This window comes from Galendromus occidentalis, unplaced genomic scaffold (assembly GCF_000255335.2).
Source record: "Galendromus occidentalis unplaced genomic scaffold, Mocc_1.1 scf7180000077524, whole genome shotgun sequence".
NCBI lineage: Eukaryota > Metazoa > Arthropoda > Arachnida > Mesostigmata > Phytoseiidae > Galendromus > Galendromus occidentalis.
The window spans coordinates 1559457-1587246 of record NW_003805512.1 but is presented as its reverse complement, the minus strand read 5'-3'; the positions used below and the strand labels follow the sequence as shown (position 1 = coordinate 1587246).

Genomic DNA, 27790 nt, shown 5'->3' with positions numbered 1-27790 from the left:
CTGAATACTGATGTACCATCTGAAAGCAGGGACGGCTTGGAGAACGTTTTAGGGTCCCAAGTGAGCTCAATGGCGCTCGAGGAATTGCGGGAGAGCGGGATTCCCCGTTCTTTCTCGAGTCGAATCTGACAAATCCGTCTTCGAGTCATGGCATCCAACGCTGACCTCACGGCGATGCAAGATGAGGCGAGGACGAAAAGATAAGATGTCTCTGATTGCTGACCGCTCGATCTTCGTCGGGGAGCTCCGAGATCTCTCAGTCCGAAGTATCGCCGGATAACCGGAGTCTCGAATCGCTCGGCTGAATAATAGTAATCACTGGTTGATCCTTTGGAGGAATCGCTGGTGAGCTCGAGTCTTCCTCGATAACTAGTGGCGTGCCCAGGAGGGGAGCGAGGGGCCATGGCCCCCCTCAAGATCGCTTTCTGGCCCATAGATTTCCATGTTGAGGCTCATCATCATCGGTAGCTGGCCCCTACCAAGACAAAAAAAAATCCTGGGCACGCGCCTGTCGTTAGCCGAGTCTTTCTGCACGAATAAGGACACAGAGTACCGACTTCGAACATGTCCGCCGCTGCAGACATTGCTCTCATTCCTCGCGTAGGCAAGCTGGATGACAGACCGAGGCCAAGGCTGACTTTTCTGCCATTGATTTCTCCAATTTCCCGGCCGGGAAATTCTGATTGAATCCAGTCTTCCATTCTCTTCCCTCGATCTCCTGGAAGGCCCATGAGGTCTTACTCGGAGCTATCCTAGATTCAATCTCAACCGAATTCTCCAAATAATTCCTTCTACCTACTTTCGAGGCTTAGAGAGGAACACATGGAGAAAACGATTCCAAACCTCGGGAGTTAGGGAGGGCGGAGCTCAGACCCGGAAGATATCTTCGAAATTGGCGGCCGGTGCCCACAGGGCAGCGAATGGTCGAAAGGGAAGCCGATACACTCACTCCGACTCAATCAATCACATCGAATTGTTCGAAATCCTATCGCGTTTCGAGTCTAGCATTCGAAAGGAGGCGGATCGCGACATGCGCTTTCTCCGTCGAGATTCAATGACGAGTCACCCATTTTTCGTGCGTGCAAATGCTCGTGCACTGTGAACCTAGTTACGGCTCACCTGTCTAGAGAATGAATGCATCGTCGACTAGCGAAGGTTTCGTGACCTGAGACAAAGGAGCAATCGACCGACAGAGCTAAACACATTGCGTGACGGTTAACCTCTTAGGCAGAAAAATTTTGAATAGCTTTGCTTGTTGCAGGCCTGCGTGGGTTTTTTTTCGTCATCCCGCGAAGAATGCCATGTACCCTACTGCTGCCGGCGGACGCAGCGAGAAAAGCCCTAGAAGTCTACGGGCGAAATTTCATGTGAATTACGAACTTGATAAGTGAGTAGAATCTGGAGAAGCTGATTGAATATTATTCTGTAGTGTATATAGCACAGCGAACGGGATCACGAAGTATATTTTCCTTGGAAAGTGTACTCCCGAATTCTCCACCGCCTTATCTTCCCCGATTCAGCCTCGAGGTGGATAAGGTAGATGACGGCTCTGCCCGATCCCCGGGAGACCAAAGAAGTGTTTTCGGATCTGGATGAGTTTGAAAGCGAAACGTGGCAGATGACAAGTTCAAGGCTCTTACTCAAGTTATGGAAACGCTTGCCGCTCCGGGTGAAATAAAGGCGGGCTCAGTTCCTTCCCACACAACCCAAAATAAGACTTCGTCGATGTACATATGGTGCTCATGGTACAAAGTGCTGGAGTTACGTTGACTTGAAGAGGAATCGAGAAAATACTCCCTCCGACCGCCAATAGGGGATACGGCCAGGTGGACAAAGTGAAAAATCATGTCGAGACTTGCGGATCCCGATCGAACAGCTCGTCGAATTTCACCGCCCCTGAGTTCCCACGCGTCTGAGTTCCTTCGTGACGAATCGCGAAGAACCGCGTAACGATGCTTGTGCAGCGAAGCTGAGCCAGAAACAAGAACAAGGGAATAAATTCAGTCGCAACGAGAATAATTATCGATTCACAGGCTACGGCAATCGATGGAATGCGGTCTCGGCGAAGAGGGTGCCCCCGCTCTGAAAGAGAACTCGGTCTGAGATATCCTCAATGCGGATGAGCGGGACTTCCGCGATCGGAAGTTGCAGAAATCGAGCGTCATGTATTCCAGGGAGCCTGCAGCTCTGCGATGAGAATCAATTGGCGGGATAAAACAGCTCAGAGCCACGGAGTGCTGCTTACTCAAGTCCCGCTCCGCCCGCTCCCTTCCGGAGTGCACCACTCGACCGATCTAAGCTTCTTTTTCTCTCTGGCCGTGTTTTCGTGGCGTTCAGTTTGTTTTCCTCCCAGTTTCGCCGGCCGATCGAGTTTTGCGAGAGATCAATCATATCGGGTCGCTCGCCGGGCTATCGCACTACATCTAAGCACAGCTCGACCCGTTTGCCTTTCGGTGTCTCAGCTGAGTGCAAGGGATTCGCATGTTTTATCACTCACTCGATCACTGTAGATCATGTCTCTCGCGAGGCACTTTTGAATGGCCGACCGTTTTTCTCCTTTCGTCCATAAGTCGGCGAGGCCGCCATTGTGGACCATTAGCTTTATCGAGTAATGCGCTGTTCGATGACGACGAATCTGACGTCACGCAGACGTCGTAGGCCGGTCAGCCGGTCGGTCCGTCGTTCGACAAGCTCGCCAGGCATCGTACTCGGCGGAGTGGCCGGTCGGCGGCTCCGCCGGATAGCGAGACCTCGAGGGTTATCGAAGGTCTGCGTGTAGGTCCGAGAGACGACCGCTGCTACCGTCGCGTCTCTTTGCCGTTGAGAATAAAGAGGGATTAAGCTAGAGCAGCCGGGGCGCGCGAGGCGGACTTCTGCGCGCTCTCAAGCAGGGGTGGCGGGACGGCATGCGAGGAGGCGAGCCTCGGGAACGAGTCAAAACGTACGCTTCGAAGAGTCCAAGACGGAGCAGTCATTCCCGGACTTGCTCGCTCGCGCGTTCACCCGTATGTCCGTTCCGTCTCCCCCTCCCGCAAATAGATCCATCTACTCGAGAAGAGAGCGTGGGCTTAAGTTTCTTTCTGTTGTGCGAACACGAATACAGCTGGCCGCTGGACTTAAATCGATCGAGCTCATTCGGGTAACTGGGCTAATCCATGGCACACTTCCCTCCACCCTCGCGGATTTCCCGAACGAATAATTATTCCAGCCGTTCTGTGATCATGGTATCATGCCCAACTCGTTTTCGCTCGCCCAAGCAGGGTTCCCACGAAATTTCGTATCAAGTTATTCCTCTCTATGCCAATCATTCACAGACTCAGAATCCTTGCTCACAGCCAGCCCTCGAGTGATCCCATCCCGACGGTGCGTGTAAGGTGAACTGGTTCCAGAGGGAGAGGTCCTCATCTACTTCAGGAAAGAAGCTTGACTGCTCGGTGCTCCAGGGGAGAGTCTAAACATCGATTTCCATTTCATAGAGACGCCGGAAAACTTTTTCTTGATTGTAGCTCTCAGCAGCAGGCCTCGAATTCGCAAGAAATCCCACAGAGCTTCTCGGGACGGGGGATTTCGCAGGAATAGGATCTACGGAAGCTCGCTCGGATCATCGGGCATCTTCATCATGATCCACTTTGATCAGTTGATCGTCGAGCCGCCAATCGGGCGGGCATGGAAGCATCAGCTTCGAAGGGAATGCAGTCGCTGACTGACACGCTGTGATCGCCTGCCTCACTGCCAAGCGAGCTGTTCCACTGACTGACTGACTGTCTGACGGCCGTACGGACACACGGACGGCTCATCTGACGCCTCCAATCGGTCGCCAATCGAGAGCCGCCCAATCGTGCGACTCTTCGAGCCTCCGTACGGTCACCCGTTGATCGTCTCTGGAAATACGCTCAAATGGACTCATCAGAGTCGCTGGCGGTCAGAAGCCACTGAGGAATATCTCCAGGATGGGACGGAATGAGAACAAGCGGAATCGAGCTGAACCCAGTCCCTCAAGAATCGGACGACTTTCTCGAGGGACACGAAGCGAGTTCGTGTCGTAAGCCCCGGCGCGGCGGACCGAAATGCGAGCTCCGCATACGCTCAGCGAAACTCGGCCGGAGCAGTCCAGTGGCCGGCCGGAACACTGGAGAAAGTTTTATCTACTGAAGTGGAGGGATTTTTTCTTTTGACAACGAATTCCAGACATGCGGAGCAGCAAACAGAAAGCTCGGGACACTCTGCAATGCGAAGAATGTTCATTCGACCGTCTCGGTCGCTCGCTTCAAAGGGACGCCTGGGTTTGCGCAGTGACTTTTCCCCCTTGTCCTCGACGTTGAACTTCAATCGAATCGCCCGTGGATAGCGGGGACTGGGATTTCAGAATCTTCTATTGGCCCCTCACAATCACAGTGATTCGGCGCTCCTCGACTGTACGAGTTTGAGTTCTTGGCTCCCGGAGGAAAACTGCTATTTCGGGGAATTTTCTCATAATAAATGGATCGGAAGCTTCGCCTTCCTTTCGCCCTGGCTGCCTCTGCAATTTCTGCGACAAACTTGCTGTTTCCTCTTGATTCTCTGGCATTAAACCCGCTCGGTTTCCGTTAGTCCTTTGCGCTCTCAGATGAGCCTCACGCGCCGACATTCCTCGAAACTTTCGTGCACTCGTCGTCGTCGAGACGTGGCACGTCGGTGGGCTATCGCTGACCGACACGACTCAATGGCATCTGGCGAAAAAGGACAGAGGAACTCCGACCTTGAGCAACGGGGTTTGGCGGGGACCGGGAGGGGATTCGGCCCGGCGTTCGTTGATTCACACCTCGGCGACCACTTTTCATTCTGCTCCAAGTTTCCGTAGCTCCATTCTCCGGAGTAAAGGAGACAACAAAAGCGGGGGCACTGCTGAGTTTGGAACGATCACCGCAAGCTCCACGAACTTTGTAGACGCGACCGACCGGTAGCTGAGCAACTGGCTGGTCGCTTCTCCGGCTGGCCGGCTTGCTGGCTGGCTGGCCGGCCGTCGACGGAAGATCTCCATTGTGGATGAACTCGATTGCATCAGCTGTGCCCACCCGTTCCTTCGTTCGTCCGCTCGCTTCTGGCCCGGCCGCCGTCTGTCCATCGCGAACGATGGGTCGGACTGCCCGAGCTGCCATTGTACTCGATTCGCTTTAGGATTTGCAATCGTTCGATTCCTCCTCTTGTGTCCACCTAGTCGCACTTTGCCGGATCCGACCGCCCGGTCGTCGTAGACGTCTTTCAGTCCAGCCATCCGCCATTTCGCTCATTGAAAATACAAAGGAGACGCTTCGAGTTTCTCCCAGCTCAAAGGAGTTTTCTTCGGCGCACGCACGCCCGCCCTCACTCACCGCCCGCTCGGGGACACGCAAATACGCTGGCACAGCCGTCTTTGTCATGCTCGGAGCGATCGAGGAACGCAATCGTCGTCCCTGGCAGGCTCCCATTCCAGCCACGTTTTTCAAGGCGGCGTATCAGCTCGCGCGGCTTGGAGCTGCGTCCTGAAAACTGAAAAAAGGAAGCCACTTCATTACAGGGAATGCGTCGAACTCTCGCTTCGGCGGCGAGACATTCATACGATCGCTCATGGGGGTCCGCGAGGTCCTCGTCGTCTACTCGGGTCACATTCCCGACTAGACACATCGCGGGTTCGCACGCGAGACTGGTCTGCGCCGCAAGGAGAATAGGTCTGTTGACGAGACGAGTTCCGAAAACTCGACCGAGCGTCTGAGTAACCCATTGCGACCGCGTCAACCGCTGAGACACGCCGTCAGCGCAAGACGACTGCCTCGTAAACGTTTTGCCGTCGTTCGCTCTCTACATCCTGTCCGCGGGGGTGTGCCGCTGAGCTTTCCTCCACGATCCCTGGGACTTTTTCTTAATTCGTTTTGCCGTTACTACCCCGAGCATAATCCAAAAATGTTCATACAGCCTATGGTTACGATGGCTATTGAAAGAAAAATTGAGCTACACGTTCCCGGAGGGAAGAGGTCGAGAATCGAGGCAGGCAGACTGTGTGTTCCCCTGTTGCTTGTGCCTGACAGCTGCTGAAATTCTATTTTTTCCTTCGCTCGGGGACTAGACGTTCCTGCTCCAGTCGTGTCTGTTTCTCTCTGCGAAACGTAGCCTTCGCCCGTGACTGATGAAAACTTGGAGCGGAAAATGAGCCGACGTATTTCCCGCTTTGATGGGACGATGTTTCTGAGGGGGAAAAAAGGGTGGTTTGACTTCAAGCACGCAACTTGCTTGACGCCACTCGTTCCGTATCGATCGGGCTCGAGATCTTTGTTTCGGTCCATCAATGTCGAGCATTCACCTGTTGCTCTCGACTGCGGCTCCATTATTCGTGGCTCGCGAGAGTGGCCCGGGAAACTCCTGAAGTCCTGAAGCCTAAAGGCTCGATAGGGTGTCCGACAGAGTTCGGTGTGACCAGTGCCGACTGGAGGACACTGCGGTCAAGTTCACCAACACCCACAAAGGAGCCGAGCACGCTCTTACGCAGCGTGGCTCCTGTTTTTCCTTCATCGGAGGGTATCGGCCCCTACGCAGCTGCCCAAAAATCGCTCGGTTTTTGAGAGATGAACAGACCGCACGAGAAGAGTCTCGCGCGAGGCAACTCGAACGGCTCTGCAGAAGTTTCGTGACGAAACCTTCGGATGATGTCACTAGCACACACTCGCCATGTCATTCGCTAAGCCTGCTCTCTCACAAGTGCATCCATCCGTCTTTCCTCGGTTGTCTCCTCTTCAAACGAGCAAGCGTGCCGTCGGTTGTTGAAGTCGTTTAAATACGCCCGAGAACAAGATCGACAGCAGACTAAAGCAGGTCATGCATACATGCGCCGTGGCTCGGTGCAATACAACAACAATACTCCGGAGTCTTGGCGCAAGAATGATTGCTTCTATTCGTTTTGGCACTCACTCAGTCGGTGGTGTACACAGCGGCCTGTGGCGAGCGGAGCTCGGGAGGCAAATATCTCCTAGGATGTCCGCCCGCCGGCGTCGTTTGCACTTTGTGGTCTCACTATTGTCGGATCGGAGAGTCGGAGCTCTCCCGCGGTCCATGTCCGAGAACTCTTCCTCGCCCTTACATCACGCAACGATACAAATATCACGCTCCCGCAACGAGACACGCTCGTAAACGATGTCAGGCGAACAAACGACTTCTCTCGGATATTCCACGTGAATGGATGAAAAAAATGTGCAAGCACATAAGCAGCTATCCCCCTCTTTCGTAGCACCGACTATTGTCAGCAGTTCCGGTTTCTGAACAACCCATTTTGCTTTTCCAGAACGCGGCGGTGAGTCGGTTCCGTTGGTGTGCGGCGCGTCCGAAGGTCTCTTCGACGCCGCCGTCGCTGCCGAGCCCAGAGGCAGCGATGGCATCCTCGGGGAGCGACGTTCTCGCATGGGATGTCGAACCTGGAAACAGCACAGACAGCAACGCCCTCAGCGCAATCGAGTGCTTCCTTAGCACCGAAAACGTGACCGCTGTGCCGCACAGAGGCGAAAGGCATTGCAACGCAACGTGGGACGGTAAGGAATGAATACTGTCGGCTTAGTACAACAAACTCGCTCGGGCCTCAGTGTGACAGCACTCAACGACATTTTATTGCTGCTCCGAGATCTGTCGTGACGTTTTTTCTTTCGTCCTTGATCACTTTCCAGCCGTAAAGCGGGAGACTGCCACGGTCTAACACTGAACGTACATCTACCGGGTTTTGGAGGGAGGGTACCAGAGATCCCCGTGTGTCGAACTTTTCCCGAAGGAATAATAGCGGAGGTTCGGGCGCAAGGTTTATAATGGACCCGGACTTGCGTAGGACCTAACGAAAACACTCATGAATCACAAACATCTACGGAACAGGTTTTTCTTTCTCGAGCGCACCCGAAGAGAACTCACCAGCCGCGAGCTTCCCTATATCCGAGAGAACTATCCAAGCGAATTCGCTGTAGCTTAGACTATTTCCACATAGGTCTCCCGAAATGGCGGTGGAGGTGGAGCGTAGCGAAGGAATTGGTCGACGCTGCTCGACATCTGGGATTCTCTGACTTCGACAAATCCACGCGAGGCGTTCGTGCGCGTACTGCCAAACTATAAGCGCAAGTGATAAAGACAATCAATGCTTTATCCGGAGCATCTCTCATCCTGGACTGCCATGTCACCGCATCCGCGCACGGACGGAGCCAATCGTATAAGCCCCGCCGGGATCTTCATCGCACACTGAGGACTCGGTTTCATGAATTTTTCGTCGTGAAATAATGCGTCGTCACATGATCTGTGAACGATGGAATCCCGATCCTCCTCGGCGAGTCTCGATCCCAACGCAGAGGCTCGTGGCGCTAAGCCCGAGAGCTCCCGAAAGACTGACGGAGCAACGTCCACGAGTCATCAGAATGAGCTTCGCGAACGCTCCCGATATTTTTCCTCTAAATGGCTACGCACCCGTAGCTGGTCGGCACATTGAAAAGCTTTCACTTCGGCTAATGGACAATAAGAACCATCTAAGGGACCCTCTTCTCGCCAGCCGCCCGCTTCTCGAAAACTGATGCGGCTAAACCACATCTTATCGATGCACTGATGAGTGAAGTGCTCTCTTCTCTCAAGATAAGATGACAAATCGAGTGAGAATATTTCATTCCTATAATTCCAAGCGGAGCAGCCCTACCGTCGATCGGAGGCCACGGAAAGGCTAAAAAGAATACGAACTCGTGGTCCGATCGCTAAATCAGGCTCCCCTATGTGTCTAATATGCCCCCCCCTCCCCGCCGCCCATCTCCGCTGACCTATCATTTACCGAGATATACCGGGGCTCAGAAAATTCTATCGATCCCATTCCTATTTTATCGAGAGACATTTAAACGGTCCCGTCGGTGGAGTCATGCGAGATTGCCGCACCTACACTAGACCTCATGCTCGGCGCTATAATAAGGGTCGATATTTCCTGGATCGAATGACAAGGCGTTTGCTTTTGACGAAATTCTGGTAGTTTTTCTGTCTCATAATTTTTTATAGCAAGATTCTTGAGTCATTTCTTGGAAGAAGTCTCTTCCTCTCCCTCGTGCAATTATTCGTTATGAATATAGTTTGAAAATTTCAGGCTTATCATGTTGGCCCATGACTCGAGCGGGGCGCTTGTCGCAAGTTCCATGTTTCGAGCATTTCAATGGACTGTATTATGACACAACGAAGAATGTCACTCGGATGTGTTTCGATAATGGAACGTGGCAGGACAAGAGCGATTATTCGAACTGCCAAGCGCTCATATCGCTCGACAACCAGGTGAGAGATACGATGCAGCAAGAGCGAGATTTGGACACATCTCGCATCCGAAGAGCTTGGCTCCCGTTCCAGCTGATTCAATCGAATACTATTGCGATTCCAGACTCAAACATCGAACATAATGATATACTCCATCGGGTATGGATGTTCCATGGTGGCGTTGATAGTTGCTATCTGGATTTTTGTTTATTACAAGTGAGTAACTCATCGGCGTTCTAAATACTCAGCGCGATTATCGCTTGAATCTCGTAAACTGGAAATTCAGAGATAGGTAATTCCACTTGATTCGCTCAGTCGCGGAATGCGCGAGCTCTGTCAATCGAGAAGCGGACAGTACGCAATCAGACCGTGGCGTGGCAACACAGAACGAGAGCATTGTTCGTCGGCCAGATCGAAGTATTCCACTGTCGAGACTGTTCAATAAACCCCGCTTCGGTGTAGGTCGCCGGAGAAACGGAGCCGAATCCCAAGGACCACAACTTGGTGGTCGCTAATTGGAATTCTAAAAGCAGCTCGGAGATCGCCGGCTAAGGAACTAGTGCATTGACAGCAGCTTCGATGTCACTCGCAGAGAGTCTAATCGGCTCCATATAACTCAAACAAAAGCCTTTTATCAATCACCGGAAAGCTCGACGGGAGCCGGGTCTCCTTCAATGCTCTGTCCACAAGCCCTCTGGGTCGCTGCCATGACACTGAGGACGTCTGACGTGAATCTTGCCAAGTGATGGAACGTCGTCTAAAAGTGAAACAGCCCAGCAAACAAAAAATGCACTCGCCGCAATCCATCCATAACAGCGTACTGCAACCACGGAGCTTGCCAACAATACGTATCTCTGAAGTGACGCCTGCTATCCCGCCACAAAAACTCCTGACTGACCCTCGCATTAGTGCCCTCTAAGCACGCTGGACGGGCGGGAGAGCGAGCGGAGTAGACATATGTACTGTCCGAGTTCGATTTTGAAGGCGAATGGCGCGGCGGTCGTGGAGAATGCATCATTCCGAGAGACCATCGAGCGGCAAAATACGGATGATTGAATCGAGTTTCGATTGCAAATCGATCGATCGATAAATAAAATTCTCCCCGACTCATGAGTGTTTCCCTCTCTTTCCAGAGACTTGCGTTGTCTTCGGAACACCATTCATCTCAATCTCATGGTCACATACCTTCTGACAGCGATCGTTTGGTTCACTATCCAGAGACTGATTCTCGTTCGAGAATTCGGAAACTTCACCTGTTACCTCTACATACCTCTAACGTACCTCATGGGGACCAGTTTCTTTTGGATGTTTGTTGAAGGTAACGCCGGATCAAGACTACATTTCTCATCCCCCTGAATACTAACATGGAGCAGTCCTTGCGTCAGAGAGCTAAGGCAGCAGTTCGTCCCAGACCACCAGTAGGGTGACACTGCAATCCATGACGACAGTTCCGAGGGCTCAAAAAAGGAGCGACTACGCAATGGCGCTTGCTCTGCCTACGCATATGACGACCGTGGAAGCCATGATCTGGGCCGCAAGCCGAGTTTTCGATCCCCGCGGAACTGTCGGGGGGATTACCAAGGAGTATGCGCCGGGAGATCGAAGCCTCGAGCCTTTCGCGACCCAAAATTGATCCTTCCTCTACTGGTTCCCCGGGATCGGGCTCAACAGACGGGAGAAACGATGAACCGGCGGGCCGGACGCGCTGCCAAGTTTTGTTTTAGCAAGCCGATTTGTCGCACGAGGTCAGGTCCTTGTCCATGAATGGGCACAACAACGCTCTTCGCTCTTCCCTGAGGGAGAAGGGAGCGTGGAAAATTACGTGCGGCCCGCTCTGACCTCTCATAGCTATGCTTCTAGCGACTGATTCTCCCTGGGGCCTATAGACCGTTTTGTATCTAGACGTTGGAGCGCACGACACGAGGAATCTGCGTCTCTCCGAGGCTCTCTTAGAACTCGCGTTCGACCCGGAGAAGAGACAAGATAACATATAATAGGCGCTAGAGTCTGTAGAGGGATTGTCATCGAACCTTTCAGAGAAGATTTTGAACCTCGGACGAGACAGGATCCACACCGGTCAAGACACCTCGGACGAGTTCCCCTAGGAGTTTCAATTCGCCTGTGGTGTAATCGCCCGTGGTCATCTCTCGAACACCACGTAGGACTCGAGCGCCTAGAACAGGGGTGTCAAACCCGTGGCCCGTGGCCCTCGGGCCACATGTGGCCCACGAGGTCTTTTCCTGTGGCCCGCCACTATTTCCCCACATAATCGAAGCCGACCATTCCGAATGAGTGCTTGGAAATCGAATGAGATCGGTGGAATGAATCCCTCCGTGAGACAAAACAAACGAGTTTCCCCTCGATCCCCGGAGGCTGGAAAGGCATTCTTCCATGGACGATAGTCATATATTCTCCTTTTATACGGAAGTAAATTTTTGATGTGGCCCGCGGGCACCTGCGGCGTCGAATGTGGCCCGCCAAAAATTCAAGTCTGACCCCTGCCCCAGAGCGACTTCTTTTTCATGACCGCATGATTCACCACATTTCCCCGATATCTCGAGCGAGCTCCTCGTGCCCGTAGTCTGGTTTCGAACGAAATTAAGTTGGCTCAATGAAGACAAGGAGCTCGGACTTGACGGCTCGAGCTTCATTGAACTGAACTTTCGAGGCGCGTCGCTCCGAGGTGCACGAGGATGGAGTCGGCCGTTGTCTGAACATGCATACATGGAGGCATCGACCGACGAGTGAGTCGCTGGAAATGAGTTGAACGGTCACAACCAAGGCGGAATTCGGGCAGCCGCGCTAATTACCGCCGGGAGCCGCTAATTCTCGACCATCCTTCACAGAGATATTGTTTCATGACATAGTATTAGTGAAGGATCAGTCTGAAGAGGGCGCGCGAGGACTCGGTACTGGATGCAGCAGGCGGAGACTGAGAATCGCCTCGGAGCCATCTCCTGCCCTCGATGGAATTTGAAAGTGTCCTTCCGCTTCCAGGTTTGTACTTGTACATTCTTGTCGTGAAGACGTTTTCGGTGGAACTAGTGAAATTGTCAGCGTATATGTTCATCGGTTGGGGAACACCAGCCGTGATCGTTTTCATCTGGGCTCTCGTGAAGTACAGTCTCACCCAGGACGAAACGTTCTCAGAAAGCAGTCCAAGTAGGTGAAAAATATATACTGATAGTCCGTAATCCGCATTTTATAGTCAACGAGAAAGCTACGAGCAGCGTGATTCATTCTACGAGAGCTGCCTTCAATGTGTCAGAGTCTGGGGGTACTTCCCGCGCGAGAGATCCTGTCGAGCGTCTGGCTGTCCGGGCGTAGTTGAACAATTCAGTCCGGGGCGACCACTTACACGTGTTTGCCGATTCTATTTCAGACTGCGTGTGGCGAGTTAGCGATATGTATGATCTCATCTTCAGCGTGCCCGTCATCCTGGTGCTTATCGTGAGTAGAGAGATCAGCTGTTCATCATGATGAGGGAAATCGCCGACACGCGATGATGTTCGTTATCGGACCTCAAAGCTGCCAAACATGACCATTATATTTGAATTCTTGGGATGGGATCAGACTGTGTAGTCTCCATGGAGGAAAAGTTTCCAGCTACCAATGCAGGCGGGGGAAGGAGGACAGGCACTTCATAGTTAATCCCCAATTACGTCCCAACAGGCGAACATCTTCTTCTTGGCTCAAATCATGTGGGTTCTGATCACCAAGCTTCGCGTTGCCACGACGGCAGAATCACAACAGTATCGGAAAGCTGCGAAAGCTCTTCTGGTCCTTATTCCTCTGCTGGGCGGTTGTTACATTATCGTCATAACGACGCCAAATGATTATAAATACCTGCAAGCACTTTTCATTCCTACTCAGGTTAGTAACGCCCCGCCTTTCCCAAGTATTATTGTTGCCCTGGATCGGTCGCGCGGCGTCTCGCTGAAGTAGCCCGCTCAACAATGCTCGAGAATATTCTTTCGGGAGGTCGCGATTGCGGCTGCATGCGACACGGCAGATCCTTGAAGACATTGTTTGTCGTTGTAGTCGGTCCGACGAGCGGTTCGATTTGGATGCTGGAATCGTACACCGAGCAAACTATGGCAAAGTCGTTGACAGGTGAAGAATAAGGCCTCGGATCGACCAAGTTATCCTCGTGAATGATTTATTGACCAAACACGCAGAAGCAATTTCCGACCTTGTTCGCATAGTAATGCGTAGCTGGATTGAATGAAGTCCCACTCGGTTTCGACTTCAATACAAATCGGCTCGATAGAGGGTCAATTACAGCGTCAATGTTCACGTGGGGTTTCCCGGGTCGCACCGAGCTGCCTGTGGAGTTAATCTCCTCGGCATGCATCCGCTCGGTCGATCGACCAGTGGCAGGGAGCTGTCATGACTCGTCATCGGTGAAACCTTCCCTCCGATCGAGGGGAAGTTGGGACGAAGTCGTCTACGTCTCGATCAAGCAAGTCAAGCGAGTTAAATCAAACCGGCCTACCGACGCTACGGCCTGACGCGCCTGATCGTTCCGCAAGCGGATCGATTGTGTATTCCCCGTTCGGACGGACTGACGAGTGATTCGCACCTTCACGACGCTTGGAAAGAGCCTCCGTTCCGTGAACTTCATTTCGCCCTCCACCAAACCATATGGGAGGGGGAGGGGGTTTGCTCGCGTTGCACACGGGCCATGTCGCAATCCGATCTCGATCTAGTCCACCACTTCAGATTCCTCGTTCCGTGTCTAGGAGCTGCATAACCGCGCCGGGCTGACTCAATCCCATCCGTGCGGGAGGTGTGAGAGTGATCATATTCGGTCAGAAAGATCAACCAAGCCTGTCGTCCAGGTTCGCATTCGATACTCCATCCATTATCTGCTAACCGATTTCATTGTTTCTCTTCAAGGGCTTCACAGTGGCGGTTCTGTACTGCTTCATGAATGGCGAGGTGCGGAACTCGGTGCGCCATCATCTTGAACGGTGGAAGACGATGCGGGCCCTAGGAGGTCATCACGGGGGCGCCCGTCACTCGGTATCAATCTCGTACCGGTTCCACAACCAGGCGGCAGCCGCCACCAACAACTACTTACCCAATGCCAATAACCAATGCCAACCATTAGCAATGCCCAGTATCCACCAAAACTACCACCATTGCAACCAACAACAGCCGTCGCCCAGTAACAGTCTCCTTCCACATGATCAAAACAACCACGAACAACACCATTCCCACCACCATCTCCTCCACAATCATCACCATCATCACTCAGTTGTCGGTGGTGGTGATGGTGGCGGCAACAGCAACGGCGGCGTTAACGGTCGCAAACACCAGACGACCGGCTGGCAGCAGCAGCAGCAGCAGCCAGGGTTAGATGCAGTGCAGCAGCAGCAGCAGCAGGTAGATAACCGCTACGGCTCCGAGGTCAACGACGACCAACAGACCCTCATGGGGGGCGAGCCCAGAGACTTGCAGCTTGAACAGCATAAAGCAAATTCGGTGGCTGATCGAAAGTCGAAAGCACTTCCAAGTTCCAAGAAAGTGGTGCTCATATCTATTGACGAGACGAACGACGTAAGCAGCAAAAACAACAACGACAGTAACAAAGATCCGGACCTATATGTTGTCGTTCGTGCGTCTTGCACCTAGTGCAACAACAACCCACAGCAGCGACAGCAACAAGAGCAGCATAATCGACCGCAATGGCGACGGCAGCAACGACAGCCGCTTCCCGAGAACATCGACCGGTACAAATCCGATCCCGGGACATAGCCTTGATCCGCCGAAACTCTAAATCACGGTGCGAGTGGATTTCTGTTGACATTTACTGCTGGCTTTCGGAGAGACTCTCACGCTGTTGAGTTTTCTTGCGCGCCGCTCGGATACCACCTCTGCACTCCTGTGACATGCTCGTCAGTCGAAAGAACTCTCGACAGCAGCGTTTTCCGCATTCGTCCTTGTCCGTTCCGCTAGTCGTGACGACGGTTGTGTTGAATCGGACGTCGTGTCTGTAGTAATGATTGCACGAGTTGTGATGACCGCGAGTTATGTCGCATGTCGCCCGCACGCAGAAATTCCCCCGGAGTCTCAGCCAGACTCGCAGTACCCATATGACCCTGGACGCTGGGGAATGAGGGACACCACGCATCGATTCGCCCGGTAGGAATGAGAGCCCTCTTCGTTCTCTCCGTGCTCCCGTGGGAACGAGGCATCGCTGTAACAAGCCGCGGCTTCTCCCTTCTCCGGTCACTGTCACATTTGTTGCTGCTGCCACCGCCGCCGCCGCTGCTCCAGTCGTTGTCGTTGCTCTCGCGCCGTTCTAGTTGTTGTTGAGCCGCGGCCGCTGTTGTTGCTGACCTCTTGCTAGTGAATGCATCATGTGGACAAATAATCCCCAATCTGCGTAATCGATATCTATCATGCCTCATGCCACATGAAAATTCGGCATCGCGTTCCGTTGATCAAGTGAAGGAAGCCACTGCATGGGCATGTGAAGGTCCGGGATTCCCCTTTATTCGTGGGTGTTTTATGAAATTTCTGTTGCTTTCGTCCTTTTCTACCTGGTTGTTGGCCGGCCCACCTCCTGACCGTGTGTTGAATTCGCTCAAAACCGCTGTATAATGATCTCCATTGGAATGGGGAAGTCTTCCGATGAGCTCATCGGAGAACTTCCTCGCCGCAGTATGCTTTCTAACAAGAGTTTTTTTTTCTGTGCCTCGATTTCTAGCGCGTGTACAAAGATGACCGAAGAGACTCGCGCCACACCAGAGCGGGAAGCTGTGTGTCCTTCACTACTTCAGTAACTTGTGCCAACAATGCTCTCAATTATAAGGATGACGAAGTTTGAACAAAGATTTGAACTAGCGAACAGCGGAGCTCGGGACGAGCAGAGAGGATCTTCTCTAGAACTTGTCGGACATTATCTCTCATGATGATTTTCGCGCCTGGAGAGGTTATGGATGGAGGAGTTCTAAGTAGTAGAGATAGGTTCTGTCACGGCACCGCTGAACGAGCCCGCCAAACGATTCGAAATATACGAAGGACAGACGGTGAATTTCCGAAGACCTGTGACGTAACGTCGAGTTCCTCGGTGGATCTGTACCCGATGTCCACCTCAGCATAGCAGCAGACAAGCAGGTAGGCTGGCAACCAATCACGCAGCGAAGTCCCTTCCCATCTCGGTAGGGGGGAAGTCTCCAAAGGCTACCGTGTTATAGGATACTCCATGTAACCTGCATTTAGGCTCTGAAACGTTCAGCTTGCGAAACTCGGCTCCTCCACGTATGTTTGAGTCAGTTTTTCTCACATTCATCGAGTATTGTGAATATAGGGACGACCGAGTGATGATAAGTAGAGGATAATTCTTACATAGACTCCAAGAACTGTTCTAGAGCACCTACCTAAGTACTCCGCTCTCTCTCTCGAGAACTCGATTCTAATGTCGACGAATAGAAAATTCGTCAACGTCTAGGTGGTGGATGTCGACGCCATTCGTCACAGTAAACGATTAGGGACTGTACAGTAGCTGAGTGAAAAAGAGAGAATGTGATAATCGCAATGACAGTGGCAGATGCAGTGATTGGAATAATGAGGGTCTGCGATCCTACCGTGGCAAAAATGAGCTCTTCTGATCTGGTCCAAGAAGATGCCGAGGTTGGAAGCTGCTGGAAAAGTAAGATGGACTGTGAACCATTGAAGAAACCTGCAACAAATTGAATCATGCTATTCCCAGTTTAGATGCTGGCGCCTGGCCCGAGGTCAGAATGAGGGAACAACATCCAGTTGCATTCCATTCGCATCTCGTGTGAGAAGCAGGGAATGCTCACGACTCACGACCCATAGTGACTGCGGAAACGTCCATTCGTGACGTGCTCGATTTCCTATTTACCCTGAAGAATATTCCGAAGTCGAAAACGTATTTTAAGACACATCTCACTCCTTCATCGCGAGCTCGTCTAGTTTGTACTCTTCGGGAACGATGGACTCTCAGATTCGAAAATGATTTCGTTTCGCCGACATTCTGCTCCGGGACTGGAGAAGTGTCCCGAGAATCAAACTTTCTCCGTCTCATGCGAACTATTGTCGGCAGCTCTGCCTGTTGCTAATCTCTCAGACAGCATCCGAATCTCCCGCCGTGACGCACATATGTAACTCCGCTGGATCATACATATAAGCGCGCTCCGAGCAGATTGCGGAATCGCGCTGACGATCCGCGCTAGTCCTATGTCAATACGCTTCGTGAGTGAACTTCATTTTGAGTATGCCGAGGAGAGCATCTAGGCAACCTCTCCGCATCATCGATGTCGAATGATGTTGATCATCCTCACAGGCTTGCGAGTTTTCCGGTTCTCTGTCTGCACATAATTTATGAAGAGTCAACCCATGGAGGACTCGGTGTTTCTTCAAACTCATTTCTAACTCGGACTAACCCACTCCCACTGAACCGCTCGATACTGGGGAAAATGTTCCTCCATGAGAGACGACGAGACCGCCTCCAGCAAACGTTGTACAGAAGGAGCGGATTCTCGCAATCGAGAGTTCCAAGTTGTGGCGTGGCGAATTTCGGATTCTCCTTCCGAAAAGTATTCATATAGGGCTCGCAGGAGCCGCAAAGCGATCGAGTCCCGGGTAGTCGTCTAAGGCAGCGGTTCTCAACCTGGGTTCCGCGGAACCCTGGGGTTCCGCGAGCCCCTGCTCGGCTGCTCAGACTTTTATTAATTTTATCGGATTGGAATGATTTTTCTGAGCTCTAATGCATGCAGGATACTTCATGCGATCGTGGTCGAAGGTTTTGAGGTGATTAAGGGGAAAATTTGGAAAGATAGAGTCCGAAACCAATAATAAGGGTTCCGCGGAACCCCATAGGGGTTCCGCGGGGCAAAAAAGGTTGAGAACCCCTGGTCTAAGGCCCCACTCGACACTCGAGTCACTCGGAAGCGATTTTATCACGGGGGGTGACATCCGAGCAGGAGCGTCGTGCGGATTCCGTGCTAATGAGAGGTGTTTTCTATGGGGACGGGACCTGTCGGATCAGGTTATCAATACAACTACGGAGATGCTGTATTAAACATTAGCTGTATTAAGCATTTGCGTCCATGTGCTGTAAAATATCGATGTGTATTCAAATGAGAGGGAATGGATCAATGAATGGAACAATAAATGCCTGAAAGGAGGACACTTACCTCAGTAGTTCTTTTTCTGGTGATGCACTCGTTCTTCACTCCGTTAATATTCATAGTCTAGTCTCGGAAGGGTGATGATGCATGTACCTTCGCGAATCGAGACCACGCCGATGATCCCAATGTTTTTTGAAGTTAACAAGGCCGAACAATTTATACTTCCCCGGCGAACCGATTCCCGCTCTCAGGTAGAGGCGGAGAGGAGAGTCGTATTGAATATCAAAGAGGGTGGGAGGTTCTGAAAGGATGACGCCCGATCTCTAAACTCTAAAACCTAACTTGATAAATACGAGCGGATATTTTTCTGCGAATCGCTCGTTCAGGTTGCTCGCCCAAACGGGGTCGATCAACGCGGGAGTAAGGATCGTTGTCGTGGAAGTTGCCCTAACCAGAATCGAAGGGACGAGGCACACGAGGAGAGAGTCGAACATCTCAAGTCTCAAGGCATGGTGACAAGTTCTGCACAGAAATTCGAAGTAGTATCCGCCTCTGGAACCGCTTCCGCTACCCACATCGTATCCTTCGTCGTATCTTTTTGACCGGGTTGCGTCTCTCTTCTCGTCCGTAGGCCCCGTAGATCGATCCGGTGGGAATGCTATCGGAAGTGAACCGGCCGAGTCACGCCATGAGGCTCAGGGGGAGCATCGCGGGCAGGTCGGAGATCTCCCGCTCGACTGCCTGCGGAAACCTCATACATCAGCACCACGGATCTCGAGAAACTTTGATAAATCTACCTCAGTCGAAGGATAACAGATGTCTCGCAACCCTGACCGTAGAATCGAGAGTTCCTTCCTGGCGAGACTGAAGCTCCCTCGACTTCGACTCGATGGTTGAATGCTCCTTCCCGTTTTGAAGCTCGGAATGAGACGAGCGCTTACGGACTCCGTTCACCTGAGCTCGATCCTGGTATTTACAGCTTGTGAGAATTTCTGTGCAGTATGCATGGCACGCATGAGAGCTGCTCTCAAGGTGGGGAGCGTTCCCAATTTCCCGGCGTAACCAGCCGTGTTGTCGCCCTTCCTCCCGCCAGGTCCCTCGCGACGCTGAATCCGGACGCCTTCTCCTTTTGAGATCCCGGAAACATACAGTCTCCAATGAGTAGAGACGCTTCCTGAGCGGCCACGTCCTCGTCCGACCGGGTTATCTTCGCCCGATTGAAGACATGGTCCAATTTCCGAGATTCTGTGATTCAATTCGTGTATCGACAACTGTCAGGAGGAACCACTTGATGGCCCGTTTTTTTCCCCACCTTCCACGATGGGAACGTCCGCTTAAGAATCGTAGAGTCGCATCAATATGAATATGGAACGTAAACTTCATTTTCCGCAGCTCGCCTAATGAAATATAACCGATTCGGGTAAACGAGGTCGGAGAATGCCCATCTCCCTACCAGCTTCCCAGCAAGTACGTATCGGCATTACATGATTGGGTGGAAACGTGATCGAGGGTGATTCTACTACGGTCTCTGAAAATAAGTCTGTTCTTGACGTACCGAAAGATGTGAAATCTGGAAATCGCGTGCGTACATCAGAGCCCGCAACTTTTCAGATTCTGGCAGTTTCCAAATCCAACGGGGATTCGGATGAGCACTACTTCAAAGCGGATCCCCTTCCATCGTAAGGGAGCATTCACTTTTGAGAAGTCTTCTGGTCTTCAAAGCCAAAGATTATTCTCATGCATCAGACTCCGTTCGCTTTCGGGTTGGATGTGGAAGAGTTCTAGAGACGTAGCGGCGCTCTGCAGCAGAAATCGCCTTCGGGGAGTTCCCCCTGAAACGCCTGTCAGCATCCTCCGTCGTGATGAGCTCCACACCAACCATTAGGATTACAGACTCTGTCCCGATTCGCACCTCCGAAGCTCGACGGAGGTGAGAAACCAATCGAATCTCAGAGCTAGCATATTTCGACGGTCATCAGAAGGTACGATCGTCTGATTCCTACGATCCGGACGACTGCATCACGTGAACACTTCTTGATGATCATCTTGAGTCAGCGTCAGGTTGAATTCATGAAGTTCCAAGGAGATTTCCTGCTTCACATCTGTTGCAAGTCCTCCACTGGAAAGATACCATGTAGCGTGCCTTGTATCCCACGGAATGAGGTTCCCGGCAAAATCCTCGAAAAAGGTGACGGCGAGTCCAATCCGAATCCCGACTCCCCTGAAAGAGATGTAGCCGGATGAGGAGGGTGAGTATTTCTCAAGAGCATGTAGCCTCCCGAAGGACTCTGGAAGCGCTCCAACATATGGGGACGCAAATTACAAATCTACTGGATGGCATCTTTGAATCAACGATGTTCTTCGGAAAGCTACGTCTCTCGGGAATCTTGGGTTCGATCTGATCTGACGGCAAAGATTCTCCGGAGCACCTGACCCGGATTTTTTCATGAAATAATTCGCGATCCAGGAATGAACTAGGTGGAGGGCGTCGTCCAGGATGTCCGAACGATTGATTTTGATGCCTCCCCTGGCCAGTCACAAGAGGGACCTTAGAAACCTTCCTCAGGAGTTGTTCTGATTTGGACTCGCGTGGTCTCAAAGTTATCAGAGGAAAAAAATAGCCTCGAAACCAGCATTATTCATTCCAGCTCGTTTCACGCGCCTCTCTACCGCGGGAATCGGCTCATAGCGAGCCTGCTGCGAGGTGACACTCATTATTCAAGAACAAAGGAAGCACACAAGCAGAGTTATCATGAATAGAAGGTACACAAGACGTCCCGCGGACGCATCTCTTAGTCAGCGTCGGCTCCACATTTCTGCGGGAGAGACGTACATCTTTGTAGAATCCCGACTTCGCATCTCCACACCCGTGGTTGAGCTTGATTCGAGTTGGTGTGATTAGCCGCTGGACTTATTATCAGTTATCACTTGAGCGGCAAGCTCAAAGATACTTGCCGTGAAAATCGGGTTCCATTCGTTAGCGAGCTTGGTGTTGATATCCGGATGTCGCCGCACACTCGTCTCAAGAGGCTCTCTTGCGATCCGCTCGAGGAGCCTTCCCTCTAGTTGTTAGGAGCTATACTCCCTCGAATGATAGAGCTTGTAAGCTCTCATGTAATCTTTCAAAGCGAAAGACAGCATTCCTTCCAAATTCAAATTTGATTGCCCCCTATGTGAACCGGGATCATACTGCTGCGTTACCTGGATCTTTCTTACCTGGAGGTGATTTCGGGTTATTCCGTCGATCTCCACGAATGGAAGACCCTACGTCATTTTCCGCTCGCTCCGTCTTCAACTCGCAGCGTCGTCCCAATCCGGCTCACGGTGAACGTCTGCGTCAAATGACGATCGGGACTCTGATCGAAGTTCATAGTGCATCCACGCTCTTTTATGAGATAGGCAACGGACCTGCTTCGATCATCTGTTGAGGAGGCTTGATGTGAGATCATCCAAGAATCCGAACCTCAACCCGAGGGATCATAACTCGCATCATTTCTCCCGTTTCGCAACAGAAAATCGGGAACGACAGGGAGTCGGCAGTTTTCTGCTATCTATGCGCTCCCTCGGATCTTCTCGCGATTTCGAAGCTGATACAAATATTCGAGTCAGGTCTCGGCAGAGCTCCGATGGCCTGAAGTAGAATGTGAGCAACAGAAAGTCTCTCCTTCAGGGTCCCCGCTGCGGGAGAAAAATGCTTCTCAACTTTGCATCCTCTCAAGCCGACCCGAAACAGTCGGATACTTTCCGAGCAAGAAACCTGTGCTTTTTCGTGGCAATTCCGTTCGGAGACAAACTTGAACCTCATGAGGAACAAATTCTTTCCTTCGCTGCATTCACAGAGTGAGAGTGGGAGAAAATTCCAGCGCATGTGAGTTGGGGCCCTCCTTGACCCGATGGGCAAGGTTGTTATCCGTTCCCACAATTCTCTTCAATCAATTCACTCGTGCGAGAAAATTCGCCTGAGCGTGCGAGTGCCTGATATTTAAGATGTGTTTCGAGATCATCTCGGGCGACCCTCCTGGTACGAAGCAGATGTTTCCACCGGATCATCATATTACCTTTTCCTTCGTCGGCTCAACAGATTTGCGGTCACTCAGAGTAAAGAGGTTCTATGGTAGATAATAATGGTATCGGCGACCGAAATGAGGACTGCCGGGCAGAGATCACGAAACTCAGGAATGGATAGGGCCTTCCGCTGGGAGGTTCTCAGCGCCGCATGAGTCAGTACTCTGTACCAGTATCACCATCGGGGTTTTGATAAATTCATGAGAGACCTCGCATCAGCTGGTTCAAGGCTCCGGGCGATGATGAGGCTCCCTGCATGTCCCTGTCGACCCCAGGTTGAGTTGGGTCGAGCAGACTCGAGCGGCCCCCAGGCACGGCGCTCACTGGCCTCTCGAGGAATTGAAAGTTTGCCATATGAACCTTGCCTCATATTTGGGTCTTCGCGCTGCTGCGAAGAGGTCTGCCTCGGAACGCGAGGATGATGTCCCTGTATCGGAGTTGTCCCCGGATCCGAAGTTGTCTGGAACTCCAGTCCGTTGAGACGTCCCTTATCGACAATGGGATTTTTCATGTAAGGAAAACACTGGTGGATGATACGGGGGAACGTCTGTTTTCCTCGGGAGACTCCAAGATGCTTCTTGGTGACTCCAATGAGAGCATGCAGCAGAAGCCGTGCAGCGTCCTCCGTTGAGAATCTCTAGAGCTCGGATATCTGTTCCCTCGACGGCTTCCCTTATGGATCATAGCCAACAAATCTTAAAGCACTGGCAGGCGGGATCAGACATGGGACCCTCGACTCGAACAAGACCCTAGAGACGAGTAGACACGTCCAGAACTACCCATTAGAATGAACGATCATTTGTGAGCGGCGCTGTGAGCGCCAAGCTTACGACCGAAACGCTGGTCTCCTTCGGGCCTGAGCAGTGGCGACTCCAGGGGGGTGCGGTCGAGCGATCGTCCCCCTCCGCGAGACTTCCGACTTCCTATGCTCCCCATGTTTAGGCAGAACCCAGGTATCAATGCGCCCCTCACTCGAGGCATTGACAGCCCCCCCTTGGAGGACTCCTGGATCCGCCCCTGGGCCTGAGAATCGGGAATTCGTTGAACTGTTATTTAAGCCTAAGAGCAGACTCCGAAATTCCCCGAACGAATGATACCAGTGACTCATCACTGAGAAAGTTGGGATTATCTCTTATTTCGCCGGCGGGATCATCCGGCAAAAATTGGAATCGCGGGAAAAAATGTCTCGAAAGTCGATGGGAGGTTCGCGATGGGATCGGGCGTCGTTATGTTTTGGAGGGTCGCGTGTTGGGCACCCCTGCTCAGGAACAACGAACTAGACATGGACGAATTTCCCTCATTAGCAAGTGAATACAAGCTAGGGATTCGCGGTGCAAGCGCCGCACTCTTTCCACAGCAAATCTCTCGACAAGGCCTAATGCTTGGCAAAAGCTACAAGTTGTTCCTCGCAATAGCAGCAGCAGCCGCAGTGGTAGACAAGCAGACAAGAATAAATTGGGAGCTGTGGGAGATTTAGGGAAGGATTCCCATCGAAGCCCTTCATCGTAGTCGCTATCGTTCTCGTTCACGCCGCCGTTTTCGTCGACGTGGATGAAGTGTCGCTTCCCGGAGCCCTCAATGCCTCCTAAGCCGGGCTGAGCACGAGCGCTGAAGAACAACAATTCAAATTTCGCTCCATCGACAGCACCGATCCCGTCCCTGGGAGGCGTTGGCCTCGCTGTCGCCCTGTAATTCCTGCCTCCCGAGCTGTGGGACTGTCTTTTCGTTTCACCGCGAGATCCAAGCTTAGATTGCGGAGAAGATGTCGAACTGAGTCCGACGATGGACTAGGGCGACGATGAAGGCTCCCACGCCGGATTCCGCAGGGAATTCTGATATTTTCCGCCGCAACTGGGGTTCGTGTCTATTTTCAGGACGCATTGCGTAGGAAACTCATAGTTATCGTCAATGAGGAATCGAGAGCAGAGCCTTGAACGATTAGATGTGGGACTACAACGGGTCGAGAAGCAGACGGGGATTGGAATCAGTTTCGTTGACGTCCGACTAATTATTGTATGGTTCGTCTAACTTCCATCCATGGGGAAAACCACATACCGAGGTTGAGGAATTACATGTATGTCACGGAGAGCAATGCGATTGCAGTCCGCTCGGACAAAGGATTGCGTTACAACCTGTGAGCGCTTAACAGGAAAACACGCTCCGAGTTCTTGGCGCAGGACGGCAAGCGACAAAGAAGTCCAGCGAACGGGTGGCCAGGCTGGCGGGAAGCCATGGCCTCGTGATGCACGTTGGGCTTAAGCCGAGGGCTCTGCCGTTGACGTTCGTGTGGCGCTTACTCGCCCGCTGGTTTGCTTTCCCGGCCGCCCGTTCGTCTGCTGTGGAGTGCTGGATTTGCCTGCGGCAGCGACGTCTGTACTCCTGACTTTCGGTCGGTGTGCTCGTTTGGCTACTGGTCTGTCGGTGTTAGTGCTAGTCGCCTTGATAAGATCACTTGCCCGCAGTCACCCCGTACACCCGAGGATACTCATTCGCCCCTCGCTTCTATCACCCGCCAAGCACGCAACTCGCACGTCCGTACCCACAAGGCGAGACCGGCGGGCAAGAAGACATTCTCGCTCTTTCTTTCTGCTCGCCGCCCCTCTCACCCTCGGTCGACATTAGGGATGCTCAGATATACGCACGTATGTAAGTCAGGAACTCACCCAGCCATACATGCAAACATCCATGTCAGTTGGTGTATTCATTATTCGCTCCTTGAGTGCGGTCGTCCTGCCGCCTCCGAAGCATTCAAGGCGTCGACGTCGCGACGTGGAACTTCGCCACGTGCTGACCTCGGGAGATATGCGAGCTCGAACGATCGTGCCCCTATGGCTCGAAGCTATCCTGGACTTCTGCGATTACGGAAGCGGTCCATGATGTCCCATAAAATCCATCGAGAATGAAGAGCCTACCATATGGTCTGCGAGCGGCAATGAGTAACTCTCTCTCTATGACCCCTCTCGTCTGTCGAGGAGAGACTCCCATGGTATAACACATATATCTAGACTCTAGAGTATATTAGCAACGAAGCTCCGATCGCGGTCGGCTGACCAAATAATTGAACGAACAAATCATTACCGACCCGGGTTGGCGCAACATGCTTCTAGAGATCAACGATCAGCGCAATCCGTTCCGCGTCCGCGATCGGCCAATGCCTTTCCCGGACAGCAGGTCATCATTTGCCCATCGGAAGACAGATCGGGGAAAACATCGTCGGGTCAGACTCCCGGTGAAGACGTGGAGATTGGCCCTGCGTGAGGGGAAATCACGACCGGGCTCAGTCAAGCAAGTTCTCGTCTCTGATCCTCTCCCCAGCGAATGATGAGCTCAGTCGGGAGCGACGCAAACAATGAGGGAAGAAATGTATCTGTGCTCCGAGACCTCCGAAGCGGAACCTTTGCGAGTCGGAATCAGCGTTCTCTGAGCATAAGATCGTCGTCGGCTCAGCCAAATCACTAGTCAAATGTATATTCAGATGTTTCATCATCGAATCGCCAAAGTCCTATCTACGGTTCTTCAATTCACTCGTTTCACTGAATGTGCCCCAATCTGGACTCCCCATCACTCTTGTCTGGTGAAATCCACGGAATCGGTGGGGAAGCTTTTTACGAGACGACTGCGATGGCCGTGTTCCCAACAGTTTGATCATGTTCAGCCTCCGCTGCCCTCAATCATGTCTATTTTGATGGAACAAGACAGAAGACTCCTAGGTCGCATCCTGTTCTTGGGTCTCCGGGATAATTTCTCTGATGTGGCTGAGAATAAGCGTCGACGCGGGCACACAGTCAGACCCAAAGCCCTCCCCGGCAATGATACTGTTAAACATGCTTGGTCCTTGTGTGTTTGCACTGCAGTAGCGGAGAAACGAATACTGAGTGAACTGTTCCGGAATTCTTTGGTGCCTCCCTCCCCACCTTGACATACATATATCAGCCGCTTCCTGTACTGAATATTTTTATGCAGCCCTTTAATAAAGGAGATATTGAATTAAATCGTCGGCCTCGCAATCGCTTCGCGAGACTCGACGGAAAACAAACGCTCCCTTCGAGGCGGGATATATTTTTTCCAGACGAGCATAATTCCACACTGGTGACCCCACCCCGAGGTAAGGGACTCGCCCGGGGAGACATCGTGGAGAGTCTCCAGTGTTCTGTGTCTTCCCTGGTGTTCACTCGTTCTTAGGGGAACTTTCGTCTCGTTCTGCTGTCTGCGCGCCCCATGGAGGTGGGAAGGGGTGCAGGCTTCTAGTCTGTGTTTGTTCGCCGCTTCACATGCAGGCGCCATAGCCCGATTAAGTCCACGTCTTTATCGGCTTACCTACCCGCTTACTCAGCCGCAGAACATACCGCCGCCAGGACGGTGCCGACAAATAATGACAGCCAGGGAGCTCAGCAACTCTTCCTTGAAACCGGAGTCCCTCATTCCTCTGATGACGGTCGAAGACACCATGTCATTATCCCGAATTCCCATGCATCATAAGCTAGTTCCTGCTCCATTCGTGCGACCACATGATATCTATGAGAATGTCCCTACAAAAGCATCGGTAACGTACAAGCAGTTTGGACCTCGCGCTCCGGAGTATCTCCGAACGTCCGCACCCACCCCCACCGCGCGGGGGAGATATCCTTGTCGTCACCCATGACTGCTCAGCACGAGTGAGTTATCGGAATAGTTAAACTGCTTCGTCCTTTATGCCTCTAGGTACGTGGTTGATGGTCATTCATTACTGAATGCGGGCCAAGAACATCGTCATGGCTCCATCGGCAAAGTGCGCACTCCCGAACGAAAACCAATCTTCAAGGACGAGGCATTGTTTCCTCGCTGCATGCACGACTGTCCGCCCTCGCTGCTATCGCGTAACCGATCGGATTAATGTGTATTCGTTCGAGACGACCATCACGGCTGTTTTGTAAACGACTGTCGTGATTGTCTGTGTCGGCGCTCCCTCGATCCCTGACAGCCCGGTCACACACAATCGAGAATATCTCCTTCTGCGGAGGGCAGCGTCGTTTGCGTGTCATTCGGAATAATCGACGCCGTCATCTGGTTAGCCATTTCCGATCGTCGGTCGTGGAAATTACGGGAGTCTCGGAAGCGTCAAGGAAAACGATATCTTCCGGTAAAGTCTCAACGGCTCATACTCACAAAACAGAGAAGTGACACAGAAAAGTACCGGAGTTCTTCATGAGATTCTGCCGACACGACCGCAAGTGATCCATTTCATTGAGGAATGACTCACGATGCGTTCCCTTCGACTTGAAGCGGAAACTCCCTCCGAGTGATTTCCGTTCTCTTCTGCTACGGTTATCGGGCGGCGAGAATAAGTTGCGAAGACGCGATCTCTGATCCAATGGAATCTC

The 27790-nt window shown here is 52.2% G+C and overlaps 2 protein-coding genes across 2 annotated transcripts in view; both read left to right on the top strand.

The window, feature by feature from the left end:
• Positions 1 to 5637, top strand: part of LOC114828455 (glutamate-gated chloride channel-like) — a 42183-nt gene extending 36546 nt beyond the window's left edge. Inside the window, exon 7 of the mRNA XM_029112684.1 lies at positions 5537 to 5637. Within this exon, the coding sequence (XP_028968517.1) occupies positions 5537 to 5637 (101 nt within the window). The remainder of the gene's footprint in view (positions 1 to 5536) is intronic.
• A 1741-nt stretch (positions 5638 to 7378) lies between these two features.
• LOC100902518 (diuretic hormone receptor) lies at positions 7379 to 14898 on the top strand. The gene is made up of 8 exons (XM_029112683.1): positions 7379 to 7535; positions 9101 to 9282; positions 9386 to 9477; positions 10395 to 10579; positions 12259 to 12423; positions 12644 to 12711; positions 12934 to 13134; positions 14161 to 14898. The coding sequence occupies exons 1-8, from the start codon at positions 7379 to 7381 to the stop codon at positions 14896 to 14898; spliced, it is 1788 nt and encodes a 595-aa protein (XP_028968516.1).
• Positions 14899 to 27790: the final 12892 nt, after the last annotated feature.

Coding starts and splice junctions, on each gene's coding strand:
- LOC100902518 (XM_029112683.1), top strand. CDS start 7,379: ATGGCATCCTCGGGGAGCGACGTTCTCGCATGGGATGTCGAACCTGGA. Junction 12,424..12,643: donor GTTCTCAGAAAGCAGTCCAA/GTAGGTGAAAAA, acceptor ATTCTATTTCAG/ACTGCGTGTGGCGAGTTAGC. Junction 13,135..14,160: donor CACTTTTCATTCCTACTCAG/GTTAGTAACGCC, acceptor TTTCTCTTCAAG/GGCTTCACAGTGGCGGTTCT.